At 38.6% G+C, this 14,106-nt stretch overlaps 1 protein-coding gene across 1 annotated transcript in view; it reads left to right on the forward strand.

Annotated features, from left to right (window-relative positions):
- Positions 1 to 3,625: 3,625 nt before the first annotated feature.
- Positions 3,626 to 14,106, forward strand: part of LOC144660621 (uncharacterized) — an 11,548-nt gene continuing 1,067 nt past the window's right edge. Inside the window, exons 1-5 of the mRNA XM_078521295.1 lie at positions 3,626 to 3,690; positions 4,699 to 4,801; positions 6,044 to 6,644; positions 7,654 to 7,828; positions 8,198 to 8,415. Coding sequence (XP_078377421.1) covers positions 4,708 to 4,801; positions 6,044 to 6,644; positions 7,654 to 7,828; positions 8,198 to 8,415 — 1,088 coding nt within the window. The 5' untranslated portion in view covers positions 3,626 to 3,690; positions 4,699 to 4,707. The remainder of the gene's footprint in view (positions 3,691 to 4,698; positions 4,802 to 6,043; positions 6,645 to 7,653; positions 7,829 to 8,197; positions 8,416 to 14,106) is intronic.

Here is a 14,106-nt window from a genome sequence, read left to right on the forward strand (position 1 = left end):
CATGCGTTTAGCACAAAGTATTTTTTCCAGAAAGAATTGTACCACAAGGAGAGCATAGTGCTTTCTGAAACAAATATATACCTTGAGTTCTTCAATTGTAAGTATCGTAATGGACTCCCCGATTTACCAAGGGCACACGGTCAGGTGCTCTCCATCCCCTCCTTCCTTTACAGAAATAATTAATTAATTGATATTAATTAATTAATTGGTGATTAAAAGTTTACACCGCGTTAGCGGTTTAGTGGCTTAGTGGTTTAGTGGTTTAGTGGTTTAGGGGTTTAGCAAACGCCAACCCACCAAACCATCACAATAGTGCATTCTGCACTAAAAACGAAGAAAACGAGAGAAACGCGAAAATACTGTCTTGGGCTTCCTGTGTTATGCAAACCGGAAGCGCGAGAAACAAAGCCCGGGCCCATTATTTTCGCGTTTCTCTCGTTTTCTTCGTTCTTTTCAATTTGAGACGCCTGCGGAGGAGGCTAGAGGTGTGCCGCTGGGACTCTAAAACCCCCAGGGGGGTACTCCGACTTGTAAATGACGGGGATGATCGAAGGATTTTTTGGGGTTTGAAATTTTCGATTACGGGATTTTTTGGGGTTGGAAAATCTGGCAAGTATTTTTTTGGGTGACTTGATTAATATAGGGGATTTTTTTGGTTTTAAAAAACGAACTAAAGTGCCCTGGCACGGCCTTGGCGTTTTTATGGTATGATGAATAAACAAACACGAGCGTTCAATTTTTATGGTTTTCTTTGCGTTAGATTACTGCCCCTCCTGGCAATTTAGGGGTAATTTGACAAGGGATTTTTTTGGGGGGTTATTTTTTTGGCAAGGGATTTTTTTGGGTCCTGAATTTTGCCTCCATTCGATCATCCCCGTCATTTACAAGCCAGAGTACCCCCCCCCCCCCCCTGGGCTAAAACCATTAACCTATTCTAGACCATGTTCAGCTGCATTTTGCAACCCTGTTCTGCACTTAACACTGTCCTTCACTTTCCCTTCTTTTCTGCTCATTCTGTTAGCCGATGATTTTTTTTTTTTTTGCTGCAATCTTCGCCTGTTTCCCAACACTTTACAACTATTCACCGCGCGCGTTGCTCGGAGGTGAATAGTAAAATTATTGTGGGTGTTTTGGGCTAAGGATATTCGGAGTTTGAGTAGCAAATCGGCGCCCCCCCCGGGGGGGGGTATTCCCTATAATGGCCTATACGGGGAGGCTCCGCCCGAAAGGAGTACTTTTTCCAGGCTCTAGGTATATAAAAGAGTAAGGATTTCACAAGTTTAGGCATAAGAAGGGGTATGGAAATCTGTCATTTAGGTTTTCAAAAGGGCCTGTTATTAAAATATCTCGAACAAATGCAGTTTATGGCTGTATTATTTTAATTTATTAAGCGCTACATGAAAATGACAACAAAAACGTCGTGTTCAAAGTCAATGCCCTGTCTTTCAGGTATATGAAAGGGGTCCCCTTTTCAGTTAAAGGGGTACAATTTCTGTCAAAATGGTATATAACAGGGTAAGGGGGAATTTTCATTGCAGAAATTTATTTTGAAGGCCTACTTGTCTGCAGGATTTTTTTTTTCTGGGCACAGGCTTTGCACGATTTTTTTCTTCGCCCAAAGATACAAGTCATTTTGTAACGCATCTAAGATTTACGCAACAATTATCATTATTAAATAGCATTATTGTTACATTTCTCAGATTTGTTCTCTGAATTAAGCGACATTTAGGAACCGTTCATTTTTTATGGGGTAGGGGGCTGAAGGGATTTGATAGATAGTGCCTGTTTAATATAATCCCCCCCCCCCCCTATTAGAAATTTTTACCCTGGTCCATCAACAAAAAAGATGAAAAAGATGACAGCTAAAACTAACAATACTGTTTGTGCTTTTGATTCACTGTTTCACTGTTGGGACGCAATTGTTAGTGTGGGTCAAGTGTTTGCAACCAAATAGTTGATAGGATTGAGCTGATGCTGTTCGCTTGGTACATGACAAATTAGAGGGGTCCGGGATAGGCCTTTCTCGATTATGCTAGCATTTTTTTCGGCATTTTTTAGGAAAACGAGCATTTTTTTCGTTTTTTATTCAAAAAAGAATTGCTAGCATTTTCTCACTCACTGTGATCAATTTCAGCACTCAGACTCAGAAGAATAAATATCCTAAGTTTCCATTTATTACATATATATTTTTTCTTCTGTTTCATTTTGTGCGTTGTGTTACTTTTACTTTTTTGTTACGCTTTTTTTTATTTTTATTTTTTTTAAATTAATAATTTTTTTATATATTTTTTTATAAAAAAAATTATAATTCATAATGAGAATATGAGAGTTTGTAGTTTTGTTTGAAAAAAAGATTTTTGAATTCAAGTGGCATTTTTTAGGAAACCCGGATTTTTTGCATTTTTTTGGTTTATGCGAGAATTTTAGTAGCATTAAATGCCAGTTTTACTAGCATAATCGAGAAAGGCCTAGTCCGGGAGCATGCTCCCCCGGGAAAATTTTATTTTGAGAACCTCAGAAACGCTATTTTAGGCATTCTGATGGGCGTTTAGAGATGCCATCATACAACACTTACAGGTAATTCCGGTAATTCAGGTAATTTAATTTCAGGCACAACTGCTTGCAGGATTTTTTTCCTACAAGTTTCCCTTGCAGGAATTTTTTTTGGTAAAAGTCACCCCCCCCCCCCCCCCACTCCGGTTATTTCTAATGGTCCCCCTAGGGTTAGAGCTCGGGGCGGAGCCTCCCCGAATAAAACTTTTTTGAGTACCCCCTCCCGGGATCAGCGCGCGCCAACGCTATCCGCTGTTTTAGTATATACTTAGACTTGCCCGTCGCCCTAGTATATACTAAAAATAGATTTTTTTCTGTAATCTTGGTTTATATAAAGTCGAGTTCACAGAGTGCGACAGCGAGCGCGAATCGCAAAAGCTCGTCTTTTGCACCGGGTTCTACTAGCAAACCGGAAACGAGAAGCGAACGACTTTGAGGTGCGAAACTGTGTTTTCTTTTGGAGGCAGAAAACCTGATCTAGATCTCGATGTTTGTTTTTCAGAAGTTAGCGCTCTTCAAGTGAACTAATAGGGTGTGTAATTTACTGAATTTTAACAAAACTTGGCAAGAATGTTCGTCAGATATCAACGCACCAAATTGCTAAAATATTTTTCTCGTGAAGGCTTGTTTGAAGTGATATAGTCCAGGTAGTACTCAGGTTATTTTTTTAGCTCTAGCCCCCGGCTCTAGTCGTGAGACAGTTTTTCGTGGTTGCGCGAGTAGAAAGATTTTTCCCACCACACTTTTGCATTTGTTGGAGCTAAAACAAATCATTAAAATAGCATTTCTGTGTATATATCAGTTGGTGGCGATTGGCATATTGCCATAAACTTGAGCACCAAGGTCACCAAGAGACGGATGTTCTTTTGTTTCGTTCTTTTTCTTCTTCGCATTTTAAAAATACGTATAACACTTATCTGTCAACAGTCTCTGTTTACTTTTGCAGGTGGGTCTTCTCTGCGCGGGAGCTGCACGTGAATTACGTACTGTCATTGGTTCTTTTGATGTCACATGACCTGGCTATTCATCATGTGATCGATTTGGCGCGCTTTTCGCCTGATTCATTCATTCATTGACATTGGTCTCGAGGGAAGGTTTGCAGTTGCGTTGTGGCAGTTTCTTTGCTGATTAATAGCGGTATGTAGCCCCTGATGGTAATATTTATTGTGCCATATTGTAATTTGGATTTTCAGTAACCGATTCAGCGTGCATGTTAGCCGAATTCCATCGCAAACTCCAAATTATATGCTCTCGACTTCGAATTCAACTGCGAGACCAGACACCTCAAGTCACGTACGGTCCTCGTGTGTTTGATATTTCTGCTTAGCCTTGTAGCTCCCGATCCTTTTCTGCTCTTCTCAGGGTAAACTTCCTTACTTCTCCATGCCTAATTATTTATTCTCAAACTATAATAACCCGGCCCAACTTCAACTCGTGTGAAGCATATCGTTGCGGGATAGAAAGCCTATGAAAACTCTGCCCATTTTAGCTCGAAACGTGTCGACGTTTTTGACCGTTTGCGATGGAAATTTCTCACGAAAAACAAAATCACACCCATAAATACTGAAACATCTAGTTGGCATGTTCAATATTTTCTTGGTTATGTTGAAATTTCTCTCGATGTTTTGTTGCCAGATATGAATGAAACATGTCGGTGTTACCTGATATGTTTACACTCTTTTCTTATCAGTCAATTCCAAGCGAGCTCATCCCCTCCCCCCCCCCCGCCCCCGGGCAAACCCCCAGGCATTTGACTTTTTTGAAAGTGTCTGATCAAATTTCCCACTATGTGGGCCAGGACAGTTGCACGGTCAAACGTCCCACTGGTCGGGGCTGAGATGTCATTGTGAGTTGGTTTTCACCTCAACTCTTGGTCTAAATGGACACTCGTGCCCTATTAATCAGCCAATTTTAATAGGAAAAGAGGGGTTGAAACTTCTTTTTGTCATTCACGTAACCAAATACTTACTTCATACGCTTGAGCGCACTAGTGTTTAAAGCGCCCACTATCATCCCAGGGGGGGGGGGGGGGGGATGATCTCCCTTGGAATTGACTGATACATAATTCACAAACAATTTTTGTAATTTTCTAACAATTTTCTATTTGCCAAACATTCATTCCTTGTCGTTGTTGTAATTCAACAGTTGTCCAAGATGGCAGATGATAAATTTGATGTAAAGGAAGAGTTTAAAAGGCTTACAGGTCTTATTCAGGGCAATACATATCCTGGAGACTTCTCTTGTTCAGGTTGGTCAATCTTGCTCTAAACTGTGTGCTTCTGAGTGCCATGCATGAAGTCCTAAAGTAGGGGTGTAGAATGGTGGAATCTGAGACTGGCCGAGACGCCAAGACCCTTGTTTAAAATCCGAGACCGAGACACCGCGATTTAAAAATCCGAGCGTAAGACTTTTACAGCGTGGTATAGCTCCATGTCTGTTTTATTTCTTGTACTAAAAATTATTTCAAGATAAAAATTATTTCTCCAAGCGTATATATTTCATGGTAGCGATCGCAATGTCGAGCAGTTTATCGTGATTTTCATTGATTTTCTGTTGTTTTGTGGCAATTCATTCAGATTAATCAGTGGTTGTGAGATGCGAAAACTCAATTTGCAAAATTCAAGATTCCAAGAGCTTTACTTTTTGCGAGCTCGAGATTCCGAGACGCTAGTTTGCGAGGCCAAGATTTTGAGACTCGCCTAAAATTTGCCGAGACTCATTATATTTCAAGGACCATTCTATACTCCTTAAACTGCACTAAATCTTAACAACTAACTGTTAAACAATCTTGGACAAAACAGTTAAGACATATGTACAATTAGCCAAATTTCTCCTATTTAGTTACCGCTTTAATAGTAACAATAGCTCTGTGCATGTGTTATAACTCTGCATGTGATTAAGCGTATCATTTTCGAATTTACCTTGGTTAATGTAGACGGAAAACATTTTATATGGCACCAAATGTCACTAGTTTTCTTGCAGTTACAAGCTCCACCGTACTTTGCTTGCTGTGCAGTTAACTTCACCCCCATTTGCCTGCGGTTAGCTTTTACCCCGGTTTGCTTATGGTTAGCTTTCACTTTGGTTTGCTTGCCGTAAACTTTTATTTGTTGGTTAGGGCAATGTGTTGTTGCAGAAAATATCCATACCCCTCCCACGGAAGGGTTTTTGATTTGAATCCCCCCTCCCCTCTGGAAATTCCACTTAAGCCCCATACTTTCCTTTAAAAATTTGGCTTTTGAGACCCCCTAAAGATATTCCAAGTTTAGTATTTTTTTTTTTTGAAAGACGGTTTCCCACCCCCTCGGAATTTCAGGTGACCTTTCCTGGGTTGAGTATGGATATTTTCTGGAACTGCACAATATACTATTGTCACTCCGTCATTCTGCCATTCCGCTGAATAGGGTCACCTGATTGCACCAGTAGTAGGATATGTTGTGTTGATAATCATTTTGCTAGAAGATGACTGTTGTGTTTTCTTTCCCAACAGGTGTATGTCCTGTAGTTCCTGACATTCATTTCAAAGCTTCTCCCACTTTCCTTGATCCTTCCTTCACGGAGGGTAAAGAAAATGCATTAAATCGCACAGCTATCTCCATCCAAGATCTGATTGGTCTGTGTAGTCAGGCTCCATTTGGCAGAAATGAGGAAACAGTTGTTGATACAACAGTTAGATCATGTTGGCAGCTGAATCCTGAAGATTTTACAATTAGCAACACTCCAGCTTGGAACAAAGCTTTCGATGAGCTGAAGGCTGCAGCAAGCAGTGTTCTTGCACCTGGAATTAAGTCCAGAAATGTGCAACTCAGGCTTTATAAACTGTTGGTGTATGAGAAGGGATCGTTCTTCCTACCACATAGGGACACGCAGAAGGACGAAAACCACTTTGGAACCCTGGTTCTGTCATTGCCTGTGAAGCACAAAGGGGGTGCATTATTGGTGCGCCACATGGGGCAGGAGCGCAGCTACAATTTGGACCCTGGACGGGTGACTTCCAAGTGTCAATGGGCTGCTTTCTACACTGATGTGGAACATGAAATAAAAGAGATAACTTCTGGATATCGCATCACGCTGATTTATCATCTGTACAGGTAGCCCTTCTATTAATAAATGAAATCCTTACAAAAAATGAGTGTTCTTAAAAAACATACTGGAGTTCTGTTGTGCATTTTGCCTTGCTATCCAAAACGTTTTGAAACACGTACTTCCAACTAAAATTAAGTTATTATAATGTATACAAGTCAACACTGGGCAGTTAACAGAATGAGTTTTTATCAAGACTGATAAATTTCTGGTTAACTTGAAAAAGTATTCTGAAGTTAATTTAAATTTGTATTAATGAAACCCCTGGCATGTGCTCAAAAAAGATGGGAAAATGAAGTGGTACAATTTCACCCAAAGTTTCAGTTTCTGCTGCTATTTTAAGCATTTAATTTGTTTTCAGTTTTCACTGCTTGGGTTATAAATGAGTAAACCCAGCCTTTTCTCGTTTTCTGTGCTATATGATATAATTTTGTTGTTTTGCCCTCGACGTCTTCAAAACTCACAGGACGTAAAACAATTATTCCAACCATGCTTGTTGGATAAATTACGAGCTAATTATAGCCAACTTGGTGCTTGTGAGCCTTGTTGGTTATTTGTCATGTCATATCCAATGTGTGGTTCCAGAAAATGTCCATACCCTCGGCCCCCATGGAAGGGATTTGCCCTGTGACACCCCCCACCCCTCTGGAAATTCCAATTTAGCTTCATAGAGGCCCTGCGACAGCATACTAATAAAATGGCGACAAACGACAACCCTTTTGGAAAAACTTAAATTCCGACAAGGACAAGCAATTTTAATTCAATTTAATTACCGACAGCGACATAAAGAGGGATAAAACAGCAACACGGCGCATTTTTAAATTTAGACAAGCGACACAGGAACCCCCCCTTGGCAGGGCCTCTTCATACATTGCTCCGGAATTTCCAATCCCTTCTGTGGGGGTAGTATGGATATTTTCCGGAACCACACAATGTGCCTTGATGTAATAAATTCATGTACATCCAGTAGATTAGATTTAGATTGTGTTGAACAAACTTGCACATTTTATGTTATAGTGGACAAGGCTGCAAGCTGGTAACCCCTGTAGCCGGTGTGGAACATCCTATTGTCCAGAGCCTCAGCAAGATGCAGGAGTATTTTGCACGGCATGATGATGAAAAATACCAGGAATACTTCAATGCAGGATATCTGATGGAACACAAGTATACTCCAAAATCACTCAAACCAGAGGTTAGATATAATATTATTGTCTAAAATTAATAGTTAACTTGTTTCTTTACTCAACATGTAGTTACCATGTAGGTAATTTGTACAATGAGTGGGAAACAGAATTCGTCAACAGGATGTTTACAGTTAAAGTTAACTGAATGCAAAAATGTCTGTTTGGAGAATTAAATTTTGAAAAAGCAAGTTAAATTTAAAATCTACTTTCCAAAGTGGAAAGTGGCATAGAAATTTAGTGTCAAGCCCTGTCGACTTGTTCCGACCCTCCTTTTGCATTGGTTTTGTAATAAATGGTAATAATAGTCAGGTTTTGCTGACAACTTACAACTAAGATCCTTTTGAGTGATAGTATTTCTCATTTCCCTGTTTGTCCAGAACCTGAAGGGTAGAGATGCATTTCTCTATCAACTGCTTTCTGAAGCTAAGTTTAAACTGAGACTGTCAGCCATTGATGTCCGTGTTGACGCATGGGGTTGGCATGATAATGGACACTGTAGCCTTGAAGATGTTGAGGACCCCAATGTGGAGTTCTCTGAACTTGATCTGACTGCTGTAACGGCAAAAGGAGGCAGCTGGGCCAAAACACCATCCAGGTGACTACCCACTGACTCTTGATTTTATTATTTTCATTATCATTATTATTATTATTGTATCTATAACAAAGTTCTTGATTTCGATTGGTTCTGCGCCCGCCTATTTGTTGCGTAATTGGTGCGTGATCACATGGGTATCCAATTACAAGAAGTTGTAATTGGATACCTGTTATTGGACACCTACACCATTCGCCCGTCAATCACATGCACTTAAATGGGTTCTTTCTTGGCATTTTTTGTACTGTTGTAAAACCAATTAAACATATCTTTGACTCTTTCCACAAAAAAGAGGCTCTCAAAGACTTCCTTACCTCAAGTTTTGTTATTGATACGATTAATTAGTAATTGGACCTTGTGTCGTACAATTCAGAGAGTAATCGTGCTGTTTATTTTAAATTGATCTCGCGCTGGGCGCTCGGCCGATTTTGAAATTACTCGCCTGATTACTCCCTGAATTGTACTCCACTTAGTCCAATTACTATAACTTAATAATAATAATAATAATATTATTATTATTATTATTATTATTATTATTATTATTATTATTATTATTTTCAGTCTTATAGCTACTAAGGGCAGAATAATTATTTCATATATTAAAATTATTAAATTATTACTTTCAAAGTGTAACATACCGGTTCATTTTAAAGAAATCTCATAAGGAAACCCACTCAAAAAATGACATGTACAGTGTAGCTGTCAGTCCTTTTGTATCATGGTTTGCTCTACATTGCTATTTAAAACTTTTTAAACAAGATTGTTTTAAGCTTTTCAATTTTATCACAATTGTTTAGCAAATCTCTTTTAAATGTACGTATTATTATTATTTTTGTTGTTGTTGTTGTTGCTGTTGCACAAATAAGTTTGAGTGCAAAATTTGAGACTGTATAATCAAACTCTAACAGGAAGCAAGGTATTTTGGAATTTTAAAAATTTCAATTGTAAACGCCTTGCCAAAAGCTGGTGGCTTTTTGAGCTACGGTAGTTCGTAAAGGAAAAAAGTAACAACAATGCAGCAATTACTATTAGCAAAGTAGACTTGCCTTCAACTGAGAGACATTTAGAACTTGGAGGTGCCAACAGTTGTTTAAAAAGTTTTTAGTTATAATTGACTAACTGAAGCCATCACAGCATGCCAGATATATTGGTAACAAATATAACAGTAACATTTACAGATCGAAGAAGAAATTTTGGCATCTTTAAAAAATAAGATGTACGCTAAAATTTTCAGATGGTGTAAATTTCCATTCTGATGATCATTGATACACTGTTTATACATAATTAAATTAAATTGTGCTAGAGAAAATAGTTGGACTCAAGAACTGAGCTGGAAGATCCACAGTGAATCTGAAGGTTGGGTGGATCATGTGTACTTACGGCACCCCCGATCGAGTGTCGATCGACACTAGCGATCGACCATCGATCGACACTATCAATCGACACTCGATCGACCCACGATCGGCACTCGATCGACACTCGATCAACATATCGGTCGACCCGCGATCGACACACGGTTGACAGCCTTTCAATTTTCTTTGACACTCTATCGAGTGGCGATCGATACTAGCGATGACTACACGTTCGATGTCGGTCGACGTGTCGATAGGTACCTTACGGTCGGCTGTCGGTAGCGTGTCGGTAGCGTGTCGGTCGTCTGTCGGTAGCGTGTCGGTCGTCTGTCAGTGATATATCGTTGGTATGTCGGTGATCTCAGTATTCCTCTTCAAAAGGCGGTATGTCGATCGATTGTCGATCGTGGGTCGATCGACAGTCGATGGAGGTGTCGATCGCAAGTATCGATCGAATTTTAAACTCGGAAAATGGCTTTGTCATTTCAGAGCTTTCGAAAGGCTAATGTTACTAGTTCGCTACGTTCCTGTAATACTAGACTTTCTAAAAGTCGTGAGCATGTATTTTCCAATCAATCGAGGAAATGTAACACGTCGTCTTACATTTCATTACATCTTTCTTTCTTTCTTTCTTTCTTTCTTTCTTTCTTTCTTTCTTTTTCTTAAATAAACATGCACCCGTTTTAGTTAAACAAAAAAAAAAAAAATACTTGACCGCCGAACATTCTCGAGAGTTAAAACCTTCACCGATGTCACTTATCTTTTAAAATACTGCTTAAATTTATACAGGAGAGTCAAACTGTGTGTTTCGATTAATATAAAATTCGAACTTTGCGACTCGTAAAACGAGACAACATTTGAGCACTTTTTAAGAAAAAACATTTTATAGTACATTAACAACAGCAACTTATTATTTTTTATCTGTTTCGATAAATAGTTTGTGGAATGTTGATTATACACAGTAAAAGGTTTATTGCTTGTAAGCTTGTGGGGCCGTGTACAACTTTAATATTTAATATATACTATTCAAATTTCATTGCTAATTACATTTTAACCCTTTAACTGGCAAATTTTCTCAAAAATGCCGTTTTTTAACCGTTAAATCAGTTTTTTGGTTACCATGCTCTTACATGTTCTTACATTTGCTGTAAAACCGGTTTACTGAGGAGCTAGACTTTCTCAACGTTAAAGTACAAAATGTACACCATTACTTTGACGCATGGGTATAAGCCACAATTTGGACTTTTTGTTTTTGATTTTCATTTTTTTCTTCTTGTCTTTTTCCTTTCTTTTTTTCTCGTCTCTTTTATTCTCCCTTCCTTTTGAACTTCATATCCCTGATAGCCTTAAAATTTTGGTTGTAAGGATAATAGGCCATTTCCGAGTTACCCTTTGCCACTGTTTCTGAAACGAGTCTAGGTGCGAAACCATTAAAATGAAAATGAGTTTGATTTGCATGAAAATGGACCCGGACTCCCCCATGGGTTTTTTTTGCGACGCAGTATAACTATTTAAATTTTTGCTCTAACCAGCATGTCCTTGACAGATTTGCCTCTCTTATAAAATATCATCAGAGGCCTTGTGAATATATTTTTCACAACGGCTGATTTTGTATTAAATACTAGTTATCAATTAATATTTAATTAAGGTCGCGTACTTCTGGGTTGTATGTGGTACTTACAAAAGGCAGTATTTTATTTCTGTTTTTTTTTTTAATTGTTTGCTGGAGCGCCGATCGACTGTCTATTGGCGGAATTGACTCCTGTTAAAGACCTCTTTATAATGTTGTTTGGGTAGCCGTTAAAGAACAGTTTTTATGAACAGTTTGTTGCTTCGCCTTTAATAAAAACACCCAGTGGATGACACGTGGTAAAGTGAATGTATTGGAATTTTTCTGTCGGCTTATAGTGTGTCTTGATGTCAAGGATATATTCTGTGTTAAATCTATCTCCTTCTAAACTACTGTGTCCAGGAAAGTTAAAAATAAGTTAATTCGTTCCATAATATTTCAGCAGTAAATTTAATTGTGGGATGCAGCTCGTAAGACGACGTAATGCGGCCACTCTTTTAGGGATCATACAACGCCAAGTACAACCCGGTTCAGTTGTCCACACTGATCAGTGGGCAGCATATCGCCAGATACAGAGACGACTGGGTTTACATCACCGAACAGTCAATCATTCTCTGCATTTTGTTGACCCGGTCACTGGGGTACATACACAACACGCTGAAAGCAATTGGTCCACAGCGAAGGAAAAGTTCAAGAAAATGAAGGGAAATACAAACCCGAACTTTCTGATAGAATACCTGCATGAATTTATGTGGAGGAGATGGTATGGCGATCCTCACCCAGATGGATGTTTTCAACGTCTTTTGCAAGATATTGCTGAGCAGAATCCTCTTTGAAAATAACGCTGACTGCATTCCGATTTAAAATATACCAAGAATCACAGAAAATTGAATAGGTCTATACTAATTTGGCGTTAGACTATTACTAATTGATCAATTAGAAACTTTAGAATGCATGGACGTGTCTGAAAAGTCAACTTCTTTTACTGGACGAAAATTTACTAGCGCTGAAAAGAAGATTTAAAAATGCCTTTAATAGTTACAAACACACGTTAATCAAACCTCATTTGATCGAAACATTTATCGTTCGATTGACTAAGCCGGACATTGAAACCGGTTTCAACAGGTTTCTAAAGTTATGTGTGGTCTTGGCATTATAAACGAGAGGCAGGCGATGTTGGAGTTCGATTACATGTGCGACTATAATTCGTGTTACTAAAAACGATTTGAAACTGGTAAAAAAAAAAATCTAAAAGTTAAAATGATGTTGTAAAAACTTATAAGAAGTTAAATTTTCGTCAGATCTGTTGCTTTCGTCAGATTTTTTTTAATCAGCCTGAGTTTCAAATTGTTTTAATAAAATGATTAATTGTAATCGCCAGAATAACATCGACTAGACTTCGATTGAGTTTGATTAGTTTTTCGTTATGTTTGGTTCGATTGATTACGCGGGGGGGTACCGCCTATGTCTTATACGTTGAAAGTATTTTTTTTAACAGCAGCAATTTTCATTTTAACGTTGTTCATCAGTTATTCTATTTAACAATTAGACTACGAGCCCAAAAAATTCACCCTTAAAAGAGCAACGCGAGCGCGATTGTTTTTATCAGGGCGGGAGAAGGCTGGGCGATGAAACGAGCGGGACCGAGTGAAAAGCTGTGATGCAGTAGACTGGGTTCGATTGAAACTCGCAGTTTCCGCTCATATTTCCGCTCTATCGCAGCATAGTCAAAAATCCAGCAAAATCTAGGCTCCATCTCTATCTATATTCGTCAGCACCTTTTTAGCACATTGTTTTTGCTCAAACCGAAAGAAAAAGGTGAATTTTTCAGGGCTGAAAGCAATATTTCAAACTCGACATGCACGCGCTAATTGTACGCGTAAGCTTTTGGGCTTCTTGCTTATGCAAAAAGCTGTTTCCTTAGATTCGAGTTAATCTGACTAATTCTTAAAAGAGTTGTCAACTTTTTTTAAATTAAGTCCGGTAGGTTTTTCGATGGTTTCTTATTGTTTCGTCTTATTAAGCGAGTTTGAAGACGTGCTTGAAAGGAAAATTTTTTTCACATATGACGCGTACATACACGCAATCCAGCGCGCGCTAAGGCTCTTGAATTTTATTTCCGAGTGCGATTTTGATTGTCAACAAATCTTAATTGAGATCCTGCGATCTTTTGTGCTTAGACTTAACAACAGTTTTCACCAACAGTTAAAGTTTACCGACATCGATGATGTTTATTTAACCTAAGAGAATTTTCGGAACGACATAATGAAAAAGAAAGAAGTTTCGAGAAATCAAAAGCCGTAAACGAAATCGTCATGAACATTGATTAAGAAAAAGTGCTTTGCAACTTTGCTGAATATCTCTGGTATCTCCAAATATCTTCAGCTAACGTTTTAGTATGTTCTTAAATATTTATTAGTCTCAAATATATCTAAAAACTAGAGATGTGTTTTGATGTGCTTTTTTACACGAGACCGCGAAAGCCAATTGGTCGTGTTCAAACTGCACAACACGCATCAAGTGCAGTCTTACTTAACACCTGTTAAATTGAATTTAAACAAAAATAAAACTATGCAACATTTGCGGCCGTAAACTTTATTTGTTTTTAATTGAATATCAAGTGTTGTGAACATGTCAGGTAAAACTCGCGACTCGCAAGCTCGAAGAGAAAAACCGATTTCCGGTTTGTCCAAAAACAACTTCTCCCTTCAAGAATTCGCACCGGAAGAGCGGAAAGAGCGCTCGTGCCAGTCCTACTCCGCATCACACATT

The sequence above is a fragment of the Oculina patagonica genome, chromosome 7 (genome assembly GCF_052425735.1).
Source record: "Oculina patagonica isolate OP01 chromosome 7, crgOcupat, whole genome shotgun sequence".
Taxonomy (NCBI): domain Eukaryota; kingdom Metazoa; phylum Cnidaria; class Anthozoa; order Scleractinia; family Oculinidae; genus Oculina; species Oculina patagonica.